Source organism: Colletes latitarsis, chromosome 6, assembly GCF_051014445.1.
Source record: "Colletes latitarsis isolate SP2378_abdomen chromosome 6, iyColLati1, whole genome shotgun sequence".
Taxonomy (NCBI): Eukaryota; Metazoa; Arthropoda; class Insecta; order Hymenoptera; family Colletidae; genus Colletes; species Colletes latitarsis.
Genome location: NC_135139.1, coordinates 20325055 through 20339706, shown reverse-complemented (window position 1 = coordinate 20339706; position 14652 = coordinate 20325055). Strand labels below are relative to the sequence as shown.

General features: G+C 37.5%; 4 protein-coding genes across 12 annotated transcripts in view; 2 read left to right on the top strand and 2 right to left on the bottom strand.

The window, feature by feature from the left end:
- The first annotated feature begins 1185 nt into the window (after window positions 1-1185).
- Pep (Protein on ecdysone puffs) lies at window positions 1186-7040 on the top strand. Of its 3 annotated transcripts, none has more exons than XM_076766624.1 (10): window positions 1186-1338; window positions 1900-2228; window positions 2317-2460; window positions 3349-3578; window positions 4169-4469; window positions 4547-4705; window positions 4775-5015; window positions 5078-5278; window positions 5366-5550; window positions 5631-7040. In XM_076766624.1, the coding sequence occupies exons 2-10, from the start codon at window positions 1905-1907 to the stop codon at window positions 6111-6113; spliced, it is 2268 nt and encodes a 755-aa protein (XP_076622739.1). In that variant the 5' UTR covers window positions 1186-1338; window positions 1900-1904; the 3' UTR covers window positions 6114-7040. The 3 variants fall into 3 exon arrangements, with proteins under 3 accessions (XP_076622739.1, XP_076622737.1, XP_076622738.1); XM_076766622.1 differs by having other exon boundaries at window positions 2314-2460; XM_076766623.1 differs by lacking the exon at window positions 1186-1338 and adding an exon at window positions 1377-1493 and having other exon boundaries at window positions 2314-2460.
- A 144-nt stretch (window positions 7041-7184) lies between these two features.
- Window positions 7185-8286, bottom strand: LOC143342581 (selenoprotein F). The gene is made up of 4 exons (XM_076766625.1): window positions 8021-8286; window positions 7825-7943; window positions 7616-7737; window positions 7185-7531 (listed from the first exon to the last, which is right to left on the bottom strand). Exons 1-4 carry the CDS (start codon window positions 8063-8065, stop codon window positions 7350-7352), a joined length of 468 nt encoding a protein of 155 aa, XP_076622740.1. The 5' UTR covers window positions 8066-8286; the 3' UTR covers window positions 7185-7349.
- A 1045-nt stretch (window positions 8287-9331) lies between these two features.
- Window positions 9332-12707, top strand: LOC143342534 (uncharacterized). The gene is made up of 2 exons (XM_076766515.1): window positions 9332-11380; window positions 11454-12707. The coding sequence occupies exons 1-2, from the start codon at window positions 9332-9334 to the stop codon at window positions 11985-11987; spliced, it is 2583 nt and encodes an 860-aa protein (XP_076622630.1). The 3' UTR covers window positions 11988-12707.
- A 275-nt stretch (window positions 12708-12982) lies between these two features.
- The window catches only part of LOC143342525 (serine/threonine-protein phosphatase 4 regulatory subunit 1), a 154141-nt gene continuing 152471 nt past the window's right edge, over window positions 12983-14652 (bottom strand). For all 7 annotated transcript variants that reach the window (XM_076766497.1, XM_076766498.1, XM_076766503.1 and 4 more), the window contains one exon: window positions 12983-14638. In XM_076766497.1, the coding sequence (XP_076622612.1) occupies window positions 14526-14638 (113 nt within the window). In that variant the 3' untranslated portion in view covers window positions 12983-14525. The remainder of the gene's footprint in view (window positions 14639-14652) is intronic.

The window sequence follows — 14652 nt, the reverse complement described above, 5'->3', positions numbered from 1 at the left end:
CAGTGTTCAGCAGAGGCCAGCAAAGGCATGCACAGGCAAGCAGAAACCTGCAAAGGCAAGCAGAAACTTGTAGGGGCATGCAGTAGTAAGTATTAATCGTTATACATTATCAGAAATACCTGCAGTGGTCAGTAGCGTTCGGCAGAGGCCAGGAAAGTTCAGCAGAGACAAGCACACGCTGACAGAGATCAGCAAAGACCAACAGAGGATAGCAGAAGTCGGTAGTAATCGTTATAGGTTGTCAGAAATATAAGCGATGGTCAGCAGAGTCCAACAGAGGCAAGCAGTAATCAGGAGTAGTCAGCAACAGTCGCTGTATGGTGTCAACAGTTGTCGGGAGTTCTGCACTTTTGCCAGCACTGGTCATCAGAGGTCATCAGAGGCAAATAGAAACCAGGAGTAATTTGCAGAGTTCAGTAATGAACTCTAGGAAAGGCAAGTAAAAATGCCTGAGCAGTCGAGAATCTCGGCTCGAGATTCCAAATCGTATGCCGTAGACGGGAGTTCGGATTTCAGTTGTTAAGAGCGAGAAGGCAAATGTGAGCCTTTCTCTCTCGACTCCCACGAGACGGTCCGAAATTACTTCGGGCAACTTCGGAGAATCGAGAAAGAGGGCATGCGTCATTTTGCCTTTGTCGGGTTTCCGAAATTCCACGAGCTCACGTACGCGTGATCTGACATACTTGAGAAAGCACCTTCGGTGCCTTTCTGACATCTCTGCTTTGAAAACGCCCAAGTTTGCTTGGAAAAGTTCGTTATTTTCAACGATAGATGGCGCTTATTTTCCGACCTCAAACCCTCTGGTGCTAAAACGCCCAAGTTTGTCGTGGAATAGTTCGTATCGTCCACGCTAGATGGATTTCTCGACAAGCTTGGGCATTTTAGCACCAGAGGGTTTGAGGTCGGAAAATAAGCGCCATCTATCGTTGAAAATAACGAACTATTCCACGACAAACTTGGGCGTCTCTCTCGACTCTACACACGGCAGTTCGAAATTACTTCGGGTAGCTTCAGAGAATCGAGAAAGAGAGCGTGGGTCAATTTACTTTGTCGACTTTTCGAAACTCTACGAGCTCACGTACGCGTTATCTAGCATAGTGTGAGTAGTGCACCCGGTGCTCAATCTGGCATCTCCGGATGACGCCATGCCTGGCTAGTCCTATTGGTCAATTCGTGCATATGTGCGTACAAAATTTCATTCCCCAAGAACAGTGAAGTGTCGCCTCTGGTTATTATTCTGCGGTTCGCGTTCATGATAGACGCTTAGTGACTCCATTTCCTTGAGCATTCCGTTGTGCCTCATTTTCTTGTACTACGGTCAAGCTTGCTACTTTTCCAGTAAGTAATATCTTATTTTTATGTTCGAACTGGGAGAAATTATATGTTTGACGTTGTGAAACATTATCTCGATCATTTTGGTATAATATAGAGGATAGTTTGTGCAACAGTAAACGTTTTTGAAATATAATAGTTATATTGTACGGCGTCGTTTGGTATGTAAAACATTAATCGAAGAAATTACGATTGATTACCTCCTTTATTAAACATCATATCTATTTTTTTATGCATGTAATATGTAATACGTATGTTACGTATTTTTTACTTTTGTTGAACCAAAACTTAACGGGTTATATTACTGGAAAGACTCTTAACGTCTCATGTCGGAAATAGACGCCCTTTCATACTCCATTTATAAATTAAAAATGCACAGTGCTAAGACTTCATGAGGTCATACAATGAGATAATACGTTTTTTAATACTACGTTCATAAAATTAATGTCGTTTTTGGAAAATAAGATCCAGCCAATATTTTGTTATACATTTAAAATATCACGTATTTAATTTTTACAATTAACCATAATATTATCAAATATTTCATCATATTTAATTTTTTTTTAGATACAATGTCCTTCAATCGAGGAATAAAGCGAGATTCCTTTGGGAATAGAAATTTCAATAATCGTGGCGGTGGTGCTGGAGGTGGTGGAGGAGGAAGACTTAGTAACATGGGTGGAGGTGGTGGTGGTATGGGTGGTGGAATGGGAGGAGGAGGTAACGGCTGTGTAAGTGGTGGAATGAATCCCTGGGAAGGTGGAATGATGCCTGGCAGAGGAATTTTACCAACACCGAATAATAATCTGTCTTTAGCATCGCCTCAAGCACAGTTAGCAATTGCCAGTAATCTCCTTACAAATTTGCTTCGCAGCCAACAAGATGTACAGCCACAGGTAAAATATATTTTTCTACCATAAGGTAGTGCATTCGCGATCGTTAGTATCTAAATAATAAAACATGTAATTGTGCATTGCAAAGCAGGTACCGTCGCTGCTCAGTCTTGGCAATAATTTTTCTGGATCAGGACCAAATTTTTCAAACCAGCAGAACTTTCAGTCAGGGCGTTTTAACGATCGTCCTGTAAGGCACCCAATGAAGAATCAACGGCCTCAACCATATAACAAGGTACAAATATATAACAATATTTATTTAACTAATGGAAATTGTAAAAGGGCAATCTTTAGTCCACACATCTATTTTGCATCAACAACACCAGTCCTTAATCTGAAAATTTGAAATTCTTCTAATGTTCATTGATGAATTCATTAACGAGGCTTTCAGTCAATGGATGTGACGCTACACGGTTACGCTGCAAAGTTACTAAGATGTAAGCAGTTCTTATTGCTGGACTAGTTTTGCCTCACATGATTTTCGTAGGAGCATTAATTACCGTCGCAATGCTATTTCATTAAAAGACACGGTAACAAGACGTGTATTGATTTCAGAATGCAATTTCTCATTTTTAGTGGTGGAAGTTAATTGTGGTTTTGTGCAGTATATTTCAGCAAAGACACGGAGATATATTATCCCTCTGACTTGGTTCATTTATATTCCATCCAAGTCTTCTATTCGTCGTTACAGCCAAAATTGATAGAAGAACGTTAGTCAGAAATATTGATTGCAAGCTGCATTTTTTCACTGATTAACGTCTTCTTCTTGTTGATTATTTTTCATTGAGCTTTATTGAACTATGTTCAAAGGAAAGTATACGTGTTTTATAAATATCATGTTTTACGATCGACATGATCATTGCCTGTATAAAGGTGGATGATGCGATGATTGTATGGATCTTCAACTGTCTACTATTACTGTCCTTTCCCCTTCCACTAAAACGTGGAAATACAGACCTTCGGTGTTCATTAAAACACTGAATACGTCCTGCTTCCGAATCGACTAGAATATTTTCTCCCTTAAAAATCCCAGTGGTTGTTGAAACCAAGCTCGATTCGAGAAGAATCGCAATTATATCGGATACTTCTCATGATGGTTTGGTCATTTGACCTACATGACTAGATGGGCAATCGCGCCCGTGATGGCCCTGCTGGGCGACGTGGTCCATCTGCACAACAATCTCGTGCACCCCAGTCTGGCAGTCAGCGTATGAACGGAAACCAAACACAACATCGCAACGATAAATCTTCTAAACCAATTCCTGCCTCTAAACAAAATCAGACTGCCAAAAAGGAACAGCAGGACATTAAGACCTCTGATAATGAAAAAGCAGAAGCACCTGTTGTAAAAAGGTAAGCTCCTGGTGACTGTGAATAGTTCTTCAAACTTCAGTAAGTCTCATTCTGTCACCTATCTTTGTATGTACGGTGTTTCTTACGTATGTACAGTATAATTGCTATAGAATCAGCATTGTACCCTTTCTCTTATCAGATTTTTAAAGAAACTACATACATATTTATATATATACATATATCTATATAGTATGTTATATGTTTACTCCTCACTGTCGATGAAACTCACATTTCAAATTTAAGTTAGATTAGCTACAGTTTCATAACACTATTGTTTCATGATCGTGTAAACTATGCCCTGTATACTCTTCTTTCAATACACATTATTCAATGTATTTGTTCATGACAATAGGTAAATTGAGTATTTGTTTGCCCAGTTGTTAGAAGTGTGAATTATCTTCACTTGATATAAATATCATGCCCAATTTCTTTCTAGTTGTAAACATTGAAAGTTTTGTGTACATGTACCTTTACTAAAAGATATTAAACAAATGTAATATTTAAAAATCAACTTAAAGAAAAAGAATATATGGTAAAGTTAATTGAAGTCTGTAGATATAATAAAAGTTACGTATTTGTTTCTATATTAGCCACGAAACTGAAGAAGCTGAAGATAAGAAGCGTGCATGGAAGGATGAGAAGAAGAAATCCGAGGATGGTCAAGTTACTGTTAAGTCAGAGGAATCTGAAAAATCTCAAGACGATTCTGAATTAAAAACGGAAAAATCTGCTGATGAGGCAGGAAAGGATGCAAATACGTCTGGAACTGAGAAGGATTCAAAGATGACCGGCAAGAAATCCGAAGCTAGGCATGCTGAAAGTCGTTATGCAGAAGTTCCAATGAGCCACATGTTTTGTCATATTTGTAACAAACATATGTGGGATGGATATGTACGTTTTTATTTTCAGTTCATTATATAATTTACATTAAAATTGACTTTTGATTATAATATTCTTATTTATTATAGTCCTTCGAGAATCATTTACGAGGACGAGCGCATCAATTGATGATGGAAAAGTTAGATGAATCGTACAAATTGAAAGTCGACCTGATGAGACACGACTTAAGAGTAGCGGAAGAACAACGCGAACTTAGTTTAACTAATTCAAAACGTCGCGGGAAAAAAGTAAGTATATAAATGTTCAATTGCCTAATGTCTTAACGAACACGTCGTATATATTTTTATTTTTAATAGGTGTCTGTGGATCTTAATGTAAGAGAATACTGTACGATGTGCGATTTGAATTTCTATGGAACATTATCAACGCACAGAAAGAGTGAGAAGCATCAGCAGTTGAAAACATTTTTACATCCAAGATGTTTTCCTTGTCTGAAAGAATTCCCATCGCGTATCGAATACGATGAACATTGTCTGACGCCCGCACACATGAAGAAAGCTGTGCAATGTGAAGAGCAACGGAAAAATAAGAAGAAAGGTATGTAAAAAGTATCCTGTTTAAGGAAGTTCTCTAAGATTTATTTTAATATTGATCTGCAGAAAAACTTGCGAAAGGAGAAGCTGAAGTGCGCACTGTTGAGGATGAAGAAAAAGATGTTGGTCCTGATAATAAGAACGAAAAGGAAGAAGAAGCTGCTGGAGAACAACAAGAATACATAACGGATATTACAGAAAACTTGGGCGAGAAGAAGTTCAAGGTACCATCCTATAAATATTGCAGACAGAATCAAATTTCTATAGGTAAGTGTAGTTGAATAAAATTCACACAATTTTAAAATATCTTTTACAGTCGAATCATCAGTAGTTCATTCATTTGTATTGTTTCAGGAAAATCTTTAGTGAAAGAAGTTCAAGGATTCTATTGCGAAAAGTGCAGAAGATTCATGTTGTTAGCCGATGATATGAACGCTCATTTACGTAGTATTACTCACTACCGGAACTTTGTGCAAGAAGTGAAGTCTTTAACTTCAACCCCTGAGAACGCTGAACAAAAGTCCGCGGAAAAGACTGAGGTATAATTTATCACAAACAAAATTTCTATTGTAATATAGTGTTAACAAACGAGCAATCTATATGTCTTTTTCCCCCATAGGCAAACGAAAGTTCTTCGGAAAATAAAGAATACGAAGGAAATTGGAAACGTCGCAAAATTACCCATTCCGAAGAAGAAGATAACGAAGAAACGAAAGAAGCACAAGAAAATAGTAGCGAAAACGCAAACGCGCAGAAGAAACCCGATGGAGATGAGAAGTATGATCCGCTTGAAGCTGACGCGGAATCCGAAGAAGAGGAACATCACGAAATTGAGAACAGTAGCGAACAATCGTCGCTAAATACTTCCAATGCTCAAGAAAAGAAGACACCGGTTGATAAAATGTGGGCTGATATTGACAACGACAATGACGCGGAAATAGGTAACTTAATTGACGACGGCGATGAGAAAGAGCCCGTTGAACATGAGAAACCCGCACCGAAATTAGACAGAGAGCAAAGCCCGCAAATAAAACTAACCCGTGGTCGAGGTTTTGCTCGCGGTCGTGGCGGTACTCCCCGAGCGCGAAGAGCTAGACGATAAAGTGATCTCTATTCCAAAATTGGGGTAAGCTTGGATATATTATGCAATTATACAATTTTGTACCATATAACTGTTAGACTTCACTAGTTTATCTTATTTACTCGAGTCGTTTATGTTAAAATAATCGGACTTTTTATTCACCGTGGCAGAATGTATGACAAGTTGTTCGTCGTAAATAGGTTATATTTATGACTGACTTTTTACACGCATGAACTGAATGTACTAGAATCATTCGCATACCATTCGCACGAAATGGTAAACGTGAGAATATTATTTATTATCCAAGCTTATTCAACATCGAAGGTTTTAATTATTACTTATTATTTACAATGAACGTATACAGATTTGTAGTGTATACAGATTCTTGAACAGAATGATAGATTTAAAATTAAGGAAAAAAAAGATTAAGAAACTATACTCCCGTGTATCTTGTAACTATTCTGTATCAGGAAATCCTATCGATATTCAAGTAATTGAAATATGTCAATGGTTTTTAAAGTAATCATAATATGAAACTATTATAAGATTTATTATTCTTATTAGGCATTTGTTAAGAAATGATCCAAAAGTATCTTGCAATAAGAATTACAATATTAATACATATTTTATCCAGTTTATGCCTAGTTGTTATAAAACACTTATGATCCAAGTTTCGTGGTAATGAATACAAGATACCGTAATGATTTATTTTCGTTATGATAAGATGATAGGATTTTATCGTAGGACGTATATCTTTTACGTGATAAATAATGTGTTGTAAAAATATTGATATAAAAACTACGAGTTATTTGACAATTGCCTTTATACTTTATACATCTATTCCATGAAGTACTTCAACTTACATGAATCAAATTTGCGTCTATTAAACAGCTACATCCGTCATGTAATGTATCTTAATAACGCGTAATGCAATATTCATTGTCTTTATATTAATTTTTGTCCAAAGATCACGAAGGACAATGAATTGTTCATTGAAACAGTTAAAAAATAAAAAATGACGTATTTTTAAAAATCTCATTCCAATATTGGATTCTCTGTATTATTATTGTAGGAAGTATCAAATAAATAATATACAGACTACAAATGAATTGTATTTTGTACTACACCCTTTCGTACTGAAAATTTTACGACCAGATTATTGAGTTGACAAGGTTAGAAAATTCCTAGAAATGTTATTTATATTGAAAATACATAACACAATAAAATACAAGTGTATTTAATTATTGTAAAGTAATATTAATCCATAGAAAGATGAGTTGCTAAAAACTCATCTACAGAATCTGTATCCCATTTATGTATGTCTAAAATGTCTTCAACTTTATTGTCTGCGTCGTACAACTTAATTATTGGATCTAAATATCTAACATACTTTATTTGTAAGTTTTTGTATTTACTTGGTCTATCGCTCTTTATGAAAGCTGTAATAGTAAAAATTAATACATAGTATATATGGTGTACTTACTTTCGGTTGATATGTATGCAATATACATATTTTGTTTTACCTTGAATCTGTGGATATGTTCCAAATTTACATGTGCAAACTTCAAGAACTGCGCGTGGATAGCGTTTTGAACCAGATGTATCATAGTCATCATCTTTCAAACAACATTCTTTACAGCTATCTCTGCAATTGTTAATAAACGCATTAAATACTCTTCGTTATCTAATAAATTAATATCACGTTACATTGTTTGTATCTATATCTACTTGCTTTATTTCAGTCAAAGCATATTTACTAAATTCTTCGCACGTGGAACAAAGTAAATTGGCTTTATTAAAACCCAAGCTGCTGCAATCGTCGGCTGAAAATTCTGCTACTGCAATATTTACCTAGAATACGTTATTATACATTTTGAACACGATCACGCAGGTTCGATAGGTTATGTGACGATAACTTTACTACTTACCGTTGAACTAAACGCAAATAAATGTACTAGTATAAAGAAATTCATTATAACTATATCATACGTATTAGACACATTAAATACATTAAATTCTTTTCACATAAACCAAACACTATTTGCAAATACAATCTAAACGTATGTTCGGAATAGTTAGGACACCGATTACTTAAAGGTGCACGTTCAGTTGTGAGAAATAGAAGAGGTTCAGACGTGGAGGCATTTACAAAGAATCCGCGGATTTTGTGTCATCACTTCTGATAACACGAAAATCGACGAAAACCCTGTCGGAATCCCAAGTATGCTAATTAGCTGAAATTCTTGGAAATGACGTCACTTCTCAGAAATCGCCAAAACTTGTGCCACCTCTTCAGGTATCGTGTTCCCCTGATACAAAGTTAAAAAATCAGCCAAAATTTTTTGGATTTTCGACCGATTTTGAGCTTTGGCATCAGGAGAATATGATACTCGAAGAGGTGGCACAAGTTTTGACGGTTTCCAAGAAATGACGCCATTTCTAAGAATTTCAGCTAAGTTTCAGTGTTCTATACTCAGCCCTTCGACACCATATTTTCTATTTTTACATTAGTTGCATAATCTTTTTTACATTTTTCTTTATTCTATTTTTCTCCGAAAGAAGAAAATATTTGGCCTAGAGACGAAAATCAAGAATACTAATTTCTTGATTGGAGGCTTCGTTAAAAAGTTATTAACGTTTAAAGTTTCGCCAGTACTGAATTTTTTTTTAGAAAGTGGGTAGGATTTCGGGGGTAGGTCTATTCACCAAATATTATTGTAATTGACCCCCGCAACCGAAAATAATTTTTCCAGAACGATTTGAAATTTTTTAATTTTGTCGAAAAATTTCACATTTTCCCGAATTTTTTTCTCGAAAGTGGGTACGATTTCGAGGGTATGTCTATTCACCAAAAATGATTGTAATTGATCCTCGAAACCGAAAATAATTTTTCCAGAACGATTTGAAATTTTGTAATTTTATCGAAAAATTTCACACCTCGAATTTTTGTCTCGAAAGTGAGTAGGATTTCGGGGGTAGGCCTATTCACCAAATGATGGCCGAACACCCTGTATATTTATAAACTTCAGAATGTTGAAATGTCGATAGTTGACGTGTTTCACAAATATTTCGATACATCTTCGATATCGGTCAAATCATAAGAGCAAAAAGATTAAAGTATGTGGAGACCTGGCGTAATAATCATTTGAATAGTTCCTTGTGAACATTAATTTTCAAAAAGTAATGTAGGAACTACTGACGAGTGATGTAACATAAAACAACGTGGAAGAACGCGTGTGATGCTGAAATTTTCAATTTATTCGGGTGTTTGGATTCTCACGATCCTGGTGATTATTTCTTCTGTCACCAGAATCAAAAACTATAACAATATAAGTACCATTGATCATCGGCATTGCGAGCAATTGGAAAATTCTAACTATTTTGACGTAAGTTTTACACACATTTTGCAAGACGTAAATGTTTTCCTAAATGACACACGCACGTACGATTCATTGCCGTTTAAAGAATCGAAAGAATCGGAAAAATTGCACAAACAGAAGTTAACAAACATTCCAGTCGATTTCGAGAATGCATTGGTTTCAAATTCTTTTGTAAATGTAATAAACTATTACGTTAATGATAATTATGGTACCGAAGCAAGTTCGATTCTAACCTTTAACGACACGTCGCATACAATTGTAAAAAAGAGTAAAACATCGCAACTGGACCGTGTGGATTATCTATGGAAACGAAGAACTTTGTGCGCTGTTTCCGATAATGAACAGCATAATTTGAAAACGCTATTTCACGATGATGTTTCCACCGATGCCGGTGAAAAGGAAAACATAAAGAAGAAAACGTTATTGAGCTACGACGGACCACTTTTCATGAACAATATCGAAGATCCCGATGCTTTAAAAACACATATACGAGTAAAAAGAAGCAAATTAATATCGAAACACGATTCGTCGTTCGCGAACGAACAAGAATATTTGAAAGATTTGGCTAACTCCTTCCCTCGGAATTCCTATGAATCGATCGATGAGAATTCTTACGATGATGACATTTCATTCGATACGAAACGAGAAATCAAGTCCCAGGAACTCTTAGCGAACGACGAACCCATTAAATCCATTGAATTAAGTAATTCGGAAGCAGAAGACGAGAACGATGAATCGAAAATTCTCGATTTTAATCCGTTCATGATTCGTTTGCCTCCTAACACCGGCGAATCAGCCAGAAATGTTATCGTCGGTAAGAGGAAATCGTTTCCGTCCGAAAAAGTTATCGACACGCCATCTGACGCTATTAAGGCGAACAAAGCTTCGGTTATAAACCAACAATCGCAAGATTTAAACGTGGAAGATCCTCTGTTAGCGGTAGAATTGGTTAGAAAAAAACGAGAGAAAGCTTCGTTGCATCGTCCTAACGATTATATCGTTGATTCATTTTTGTCGCGTATCGATCAAAAAAATTTAGCAGACACGAATGCCAAATCGGAGAAGATATTGAACAAAAAGAAACGATCGATGCTGGATCAAAAAGAAGCTGCGAGGGATTTGAATGTTGAAAGTAAGGGTAGAGGGCCTTCGAAATTGGCTATTGCCGATTTAAAGGCGGCCCTGCTACGATTTAAGAGGACCGCGAAGAACAGTCGCCGCGAGAAACGTTTAAAGGATACGAAGAAAAAGAAAGACGCTGGAAAGAAGGGCGACGATTCGCCGAAAAACGCACGTTCGAAAAATACGGATCGGTCAAGATCGATACGCGAAAGGAAAGACAGTGAATCGAAAGGCAGGGGTAAATCAAACGTAGGAATTGCTAATGTAGTGTCTAAGAAAAATATTGACAGCAATTTTCGCCGTAGATACGCGAAATCGAAAGAATCGAACGTAAGAGCCGATTCCAGCAATGATCGTTCCTCGATAGACGCGAGATTGAAAAATGTCGACGAGAGTAAAATCAACGCCGATTATTCTGGATTCTTATTGGCCGCGGAGGGAGGAAACGACGCCAACGATGTCATGGCGGAATCGGACGAAATCACGGACGCCCAAAGGGCTGACACGCCGGAAGGGCCCCTCGAGGAAGACGAAAAGTCAATTGCATCGAGGGTAGACAGGTCGAAGCTACGCGCAAAGAGAGACAAAAATACGGAAGCAAATCATGGTTTCCTGAATGGGGAAGACGAATTAAGATACTACGAGGATATTCGAGAGCCAGAGCAAGGAACTGTTGGATGCGGCGGTCACGACAAAAGTCCGCGTTCGCGAGGCAAGGGGCAAGGTAGACGGACGGTACGATCGATCGAAGAAGTGAAAGAACTCGTGAAGAAGTTGGTCACAAAAGTAGGTACAATCGACGTATATTCCTAAGGCAAGTATTCGCAATTTGTTCCACTAGCAACAAATTTCCTTCAAGGTGAATGAGCTTGACAATTATCTAAACGTCGACGAGGCCAAAAGGAACGAGAGAGGAGAGAAGAGAATCGTGACACGTGCGATCGATGATTTATGTTCGAACGTTACCACCGCTTGCGACGGTTTCAAGGAACCGCTCAAAGTCGTTCAGAGATGTGTCCCGTCCGCGAACCGTCGATTCGCGTCTACTACGGAAACTGCAGTTGAAAGAAAGGCGGATGCAATTGGAAACGCGGACGAGCATAAACGTTTTAACGCGGGAAAGGAAAGTTCACCGAAGAGACGATCGACGTACGAACGTGACGCCGGAACCCCGTCGAATGCAACCAAGACGCTTCGCGGAGAAAATCAGAAGTCACAAAGCAAATGGGGCAGGTGGACAGACTGGAGCAGCTGCAGCGTCACCTGCGGGAAGGGTCGGCAGATCAGATGGCGGTATTGCTTGAACGATTGCAGCACCGCCGAGACCGAAATGGAGGAGAAGGCCTGCCAATTGCCCGCTTGTCCGCCTGGAAAATTCCTCGGTATATTTTAAGGTCCTCCTGATATTACGGTTCGTTCGAAACGTCCCTCCGTCGCAAAACCGAGGCACTAACGAGGAAGTGGACGTTCTCATCTTTCGCGCCAAAACGTGAGTAACTGTTTCTGAGAAATACATACACACACGCAACGTACTAAACTGCAATCCGTTACACGTAATACAAATTTCAAGTTCTTAAGAAATGTAAATTCGAAAATCATGTATTTAATCGTTTGAATACGACAAGGTTTTACTATGTTCTATTGAAACGCCCATATCTTCGTCGGTGCTTGAATTTCAACTTACTATTTTAAAGGTATAGTTCTGAAACCCTAAGCTTTAAGAGAATGCATAGAAAGCTAACCTTAAACACGTTCATCTACATCTATTTTAGCGTATGTCTACATTATAATTTTGTATGTCAATATATAGAAGAATTTATATTGTGCGTTTTGTATAAAACAATGAGGAAGTATTATTAAATAAAGAATTAGAAATATGGTTCTATATAAATTTGGAGTAGTCATGTTTAGTGGATTAAGGTCTAAAAATGGGGACACTTTATTCTTTGACTTACTTTTTCTGTTGCTGTCTTGTACACCTTGTACCAGCATCGTATAATTTTCGACCCCTGTAATTACAAAAAAATATTCGGACGATCAATATTCTTCAATTTTAAATTTGCAATTATCGTTCACCTGTTCGATCCGTTTCTCTCGTATGACTTGAATTTTATGTGTTTCAAGATGCATATTTCGATACTGTTTTAATCATACTGGATATTCATAAATATCTAAAAGAAAAATTTGCGTTGTATCGATATCATTTTCGATATATTCGACTCTATTACTAGTCATGCAATGGTGCGGAGGGAAAAAGTGTTGGGAGCTTTTACCAGTCGATTCTTTCTTTGTTCAACAGTGTAGACTGCAATTTTTAAATTTTCAAGTCTGTAACATGTAAAAAGTTCATTGTCAAAGAGAATGATATTAACACAGTTGTATAACAAATCGCATGATGTACATTTTTTTTCGTTTCATTACCAAATACACAATATATTATACAGAATATTTTAAACAAAACGTCTTTTCTCCTCATAACTATTCACAATTAACGAGTTTTCGTTGCTTACAGGAAGTTTACTGTAGCTCAATAATCGCATTTTCACGAACGGTGAACTGAACATAACAATCCGTTCTTTCAATAAATGTTACAAAATTTTAGCGATCAAGGACTGTTATCAATATGCAACATTAGCGTGGAAACAGTCGTTTCGCAAATGTATAATTTTGTTTAACGAATAAATCTGTTTTCTTTTGCCTACGGCTCGCATGTCCACACTCGTAAAACCTCACATCATACGCATCGTTTATTCAATAGCATTCACTTTCTTTCGTTCCGTTACTTACAAACTAGCTTTATTGTGTAAACGAAAAATTTTTAAATTTAAAATTTTCGAAAACATTCGCTTAGATTCGGATTTCGTGTAATTTCAACACACGGAATCTCAGCGAAAATTCGTACTTACATTATTAAACGTTAACATATCTACATGAAACGGTGCACATTCGTCCGTGTGTTCTCGCGTAGACAAAAATCACAGTGATATCGCACGATTATGATTGACCTCAATATCGTGCGGCGTAAGTATTGTTTTTTTTTTCTTTTTTTTTTTTCCTTTTGTTCTGCGTCGACCGTAAGTTCTCGCATTGCGGTTTCTCGACTTAAAAAGAGCATATTCGTTCGTCGATGACGTGTACAAGTTCACGTGTCATAGCACGAATACTTGAGCCAACCACACGCGTACAAAGTTACAAAAGTAAAACTATCAACCTTCCCGGTTAGAAGGGGCGATTTCAATATTTTCGTTTGATAAAAAATTCGAGTTAACACTTAAGAGAAACAACAACAATTATCGCGATGACGAAAAGAGTTCGTGCTATGACCATTTACCAAAGAACAAGAGATCTCGCCGATGCGGTATCTCCGATTAGTAATATCCGGCTTTGTCCAAGGGACCACTTACATATACAAATTGATCACAATGGTAAACGCATACATACTCGCGAATACTAACATGCATACGTAACTCATTTTAGACACGCATACTCACTCTTATATAATTGCGTAATGTCTTTTGACCATTGATACTTGTAATCTGTCTTAGTCTAAAGGGCGCGGAAAACGTCGGTCCCTTGGTCGTGGACAACGTTAAGTTGCGCTTTGTCTATCTCATTTGCACTAAATAGTACACTCTTCTCTGTCTGTTTAAAGTTGAGCTCATTTTTACATCGTAGGTAAAATACACGATATTCCTTGAAAAACTCTGTAGCAAATTTTGTTCGTTCGCTTCCTGACGACGAACGGGGTCGCGTTCCTCCTTTCAATTAACTTTCTTCCACGTTTATAGAAAATTCGCTCACGGAAGAACACTCGCACGGCATCCTTTTGCTCTCCTCTTCCTCTCGACGGTTCGGTATAAAATTATTTCGTATGGCAGGAGAAATTTGAACACGATTCTCTTTTGGGCATCGTATTCGTTAAAACAAGTTCCTAAATCGCCTCGTCGCTACCGGCGAATATTCGAACATCTCGATCTGGATCCGAACGCATTTCCCTGAGTCTTATCGCCACTCTCTCCGCCTGTTCGATCCCTAACCAGCCAGCTAAAAATCAAAGC

Excerpts from the sequence above, each read along its gene's own strand:
- Pep (XM_076766622.1), top strand. The coding sequence starts at position 1,905 with ATGTCCTTCAATCGAGGAATAAAGCGAGATTCCTTTGGGAATAGAAAT. Across the intron at positions 3,579-4,168 it reads GAAGCACCTGTTGTAAAAAG|CCACGAAACTGAAGAAGCTG; the intron begins GTAAGCTCCTGG and ends TTTCTATATTAG. Across the intron at positions 5,016-5,077 it reads ACGGAAAAATAAGAAGAAAG|AAAAACTTGCGAAAGGAGAA; the intron begins GTATGTAAAAAG and ends ATTGATCTGCAG.
- LOC143342581 (XM_076766625.1), bottom strand. The coding sequence starts at position 8,065 with ATGAATTTCTTTATACTAGTACATTTATTTGCGTTTAGTTCAACG. Across the intron at positions 7,944-8,020 it reads TATTTGCGTTTAGTTCAACG|GTAAATATTGCAGTAGCAGA; the intron begins GTAAGTAGTAAA and ends AACGTATTCTAG. Across the intron at positions 7,738-7,824 it reads TATGCTTTGACTGAAATAAA|AGATAGCTGTAAAGAATGTT; the intron begins GCAAGTAGATAT and ends TAACAATTGCAG.
- LOC143342534 (XM_076766515.1), top strand. The coding sequence starts at position 9,332 with ATGCTGAAATTTTCAATTTATTCGGGTGTTTGGATTCTCACGATCCTG. Across the intron at positions 11,381-11,453 it reads TGAAGAAGTTGGTCACAAAA|GTGAATGAGCTTGACAATTA; the intron begins GTAGGTACAATC and ends ATTTCCTTCAAG.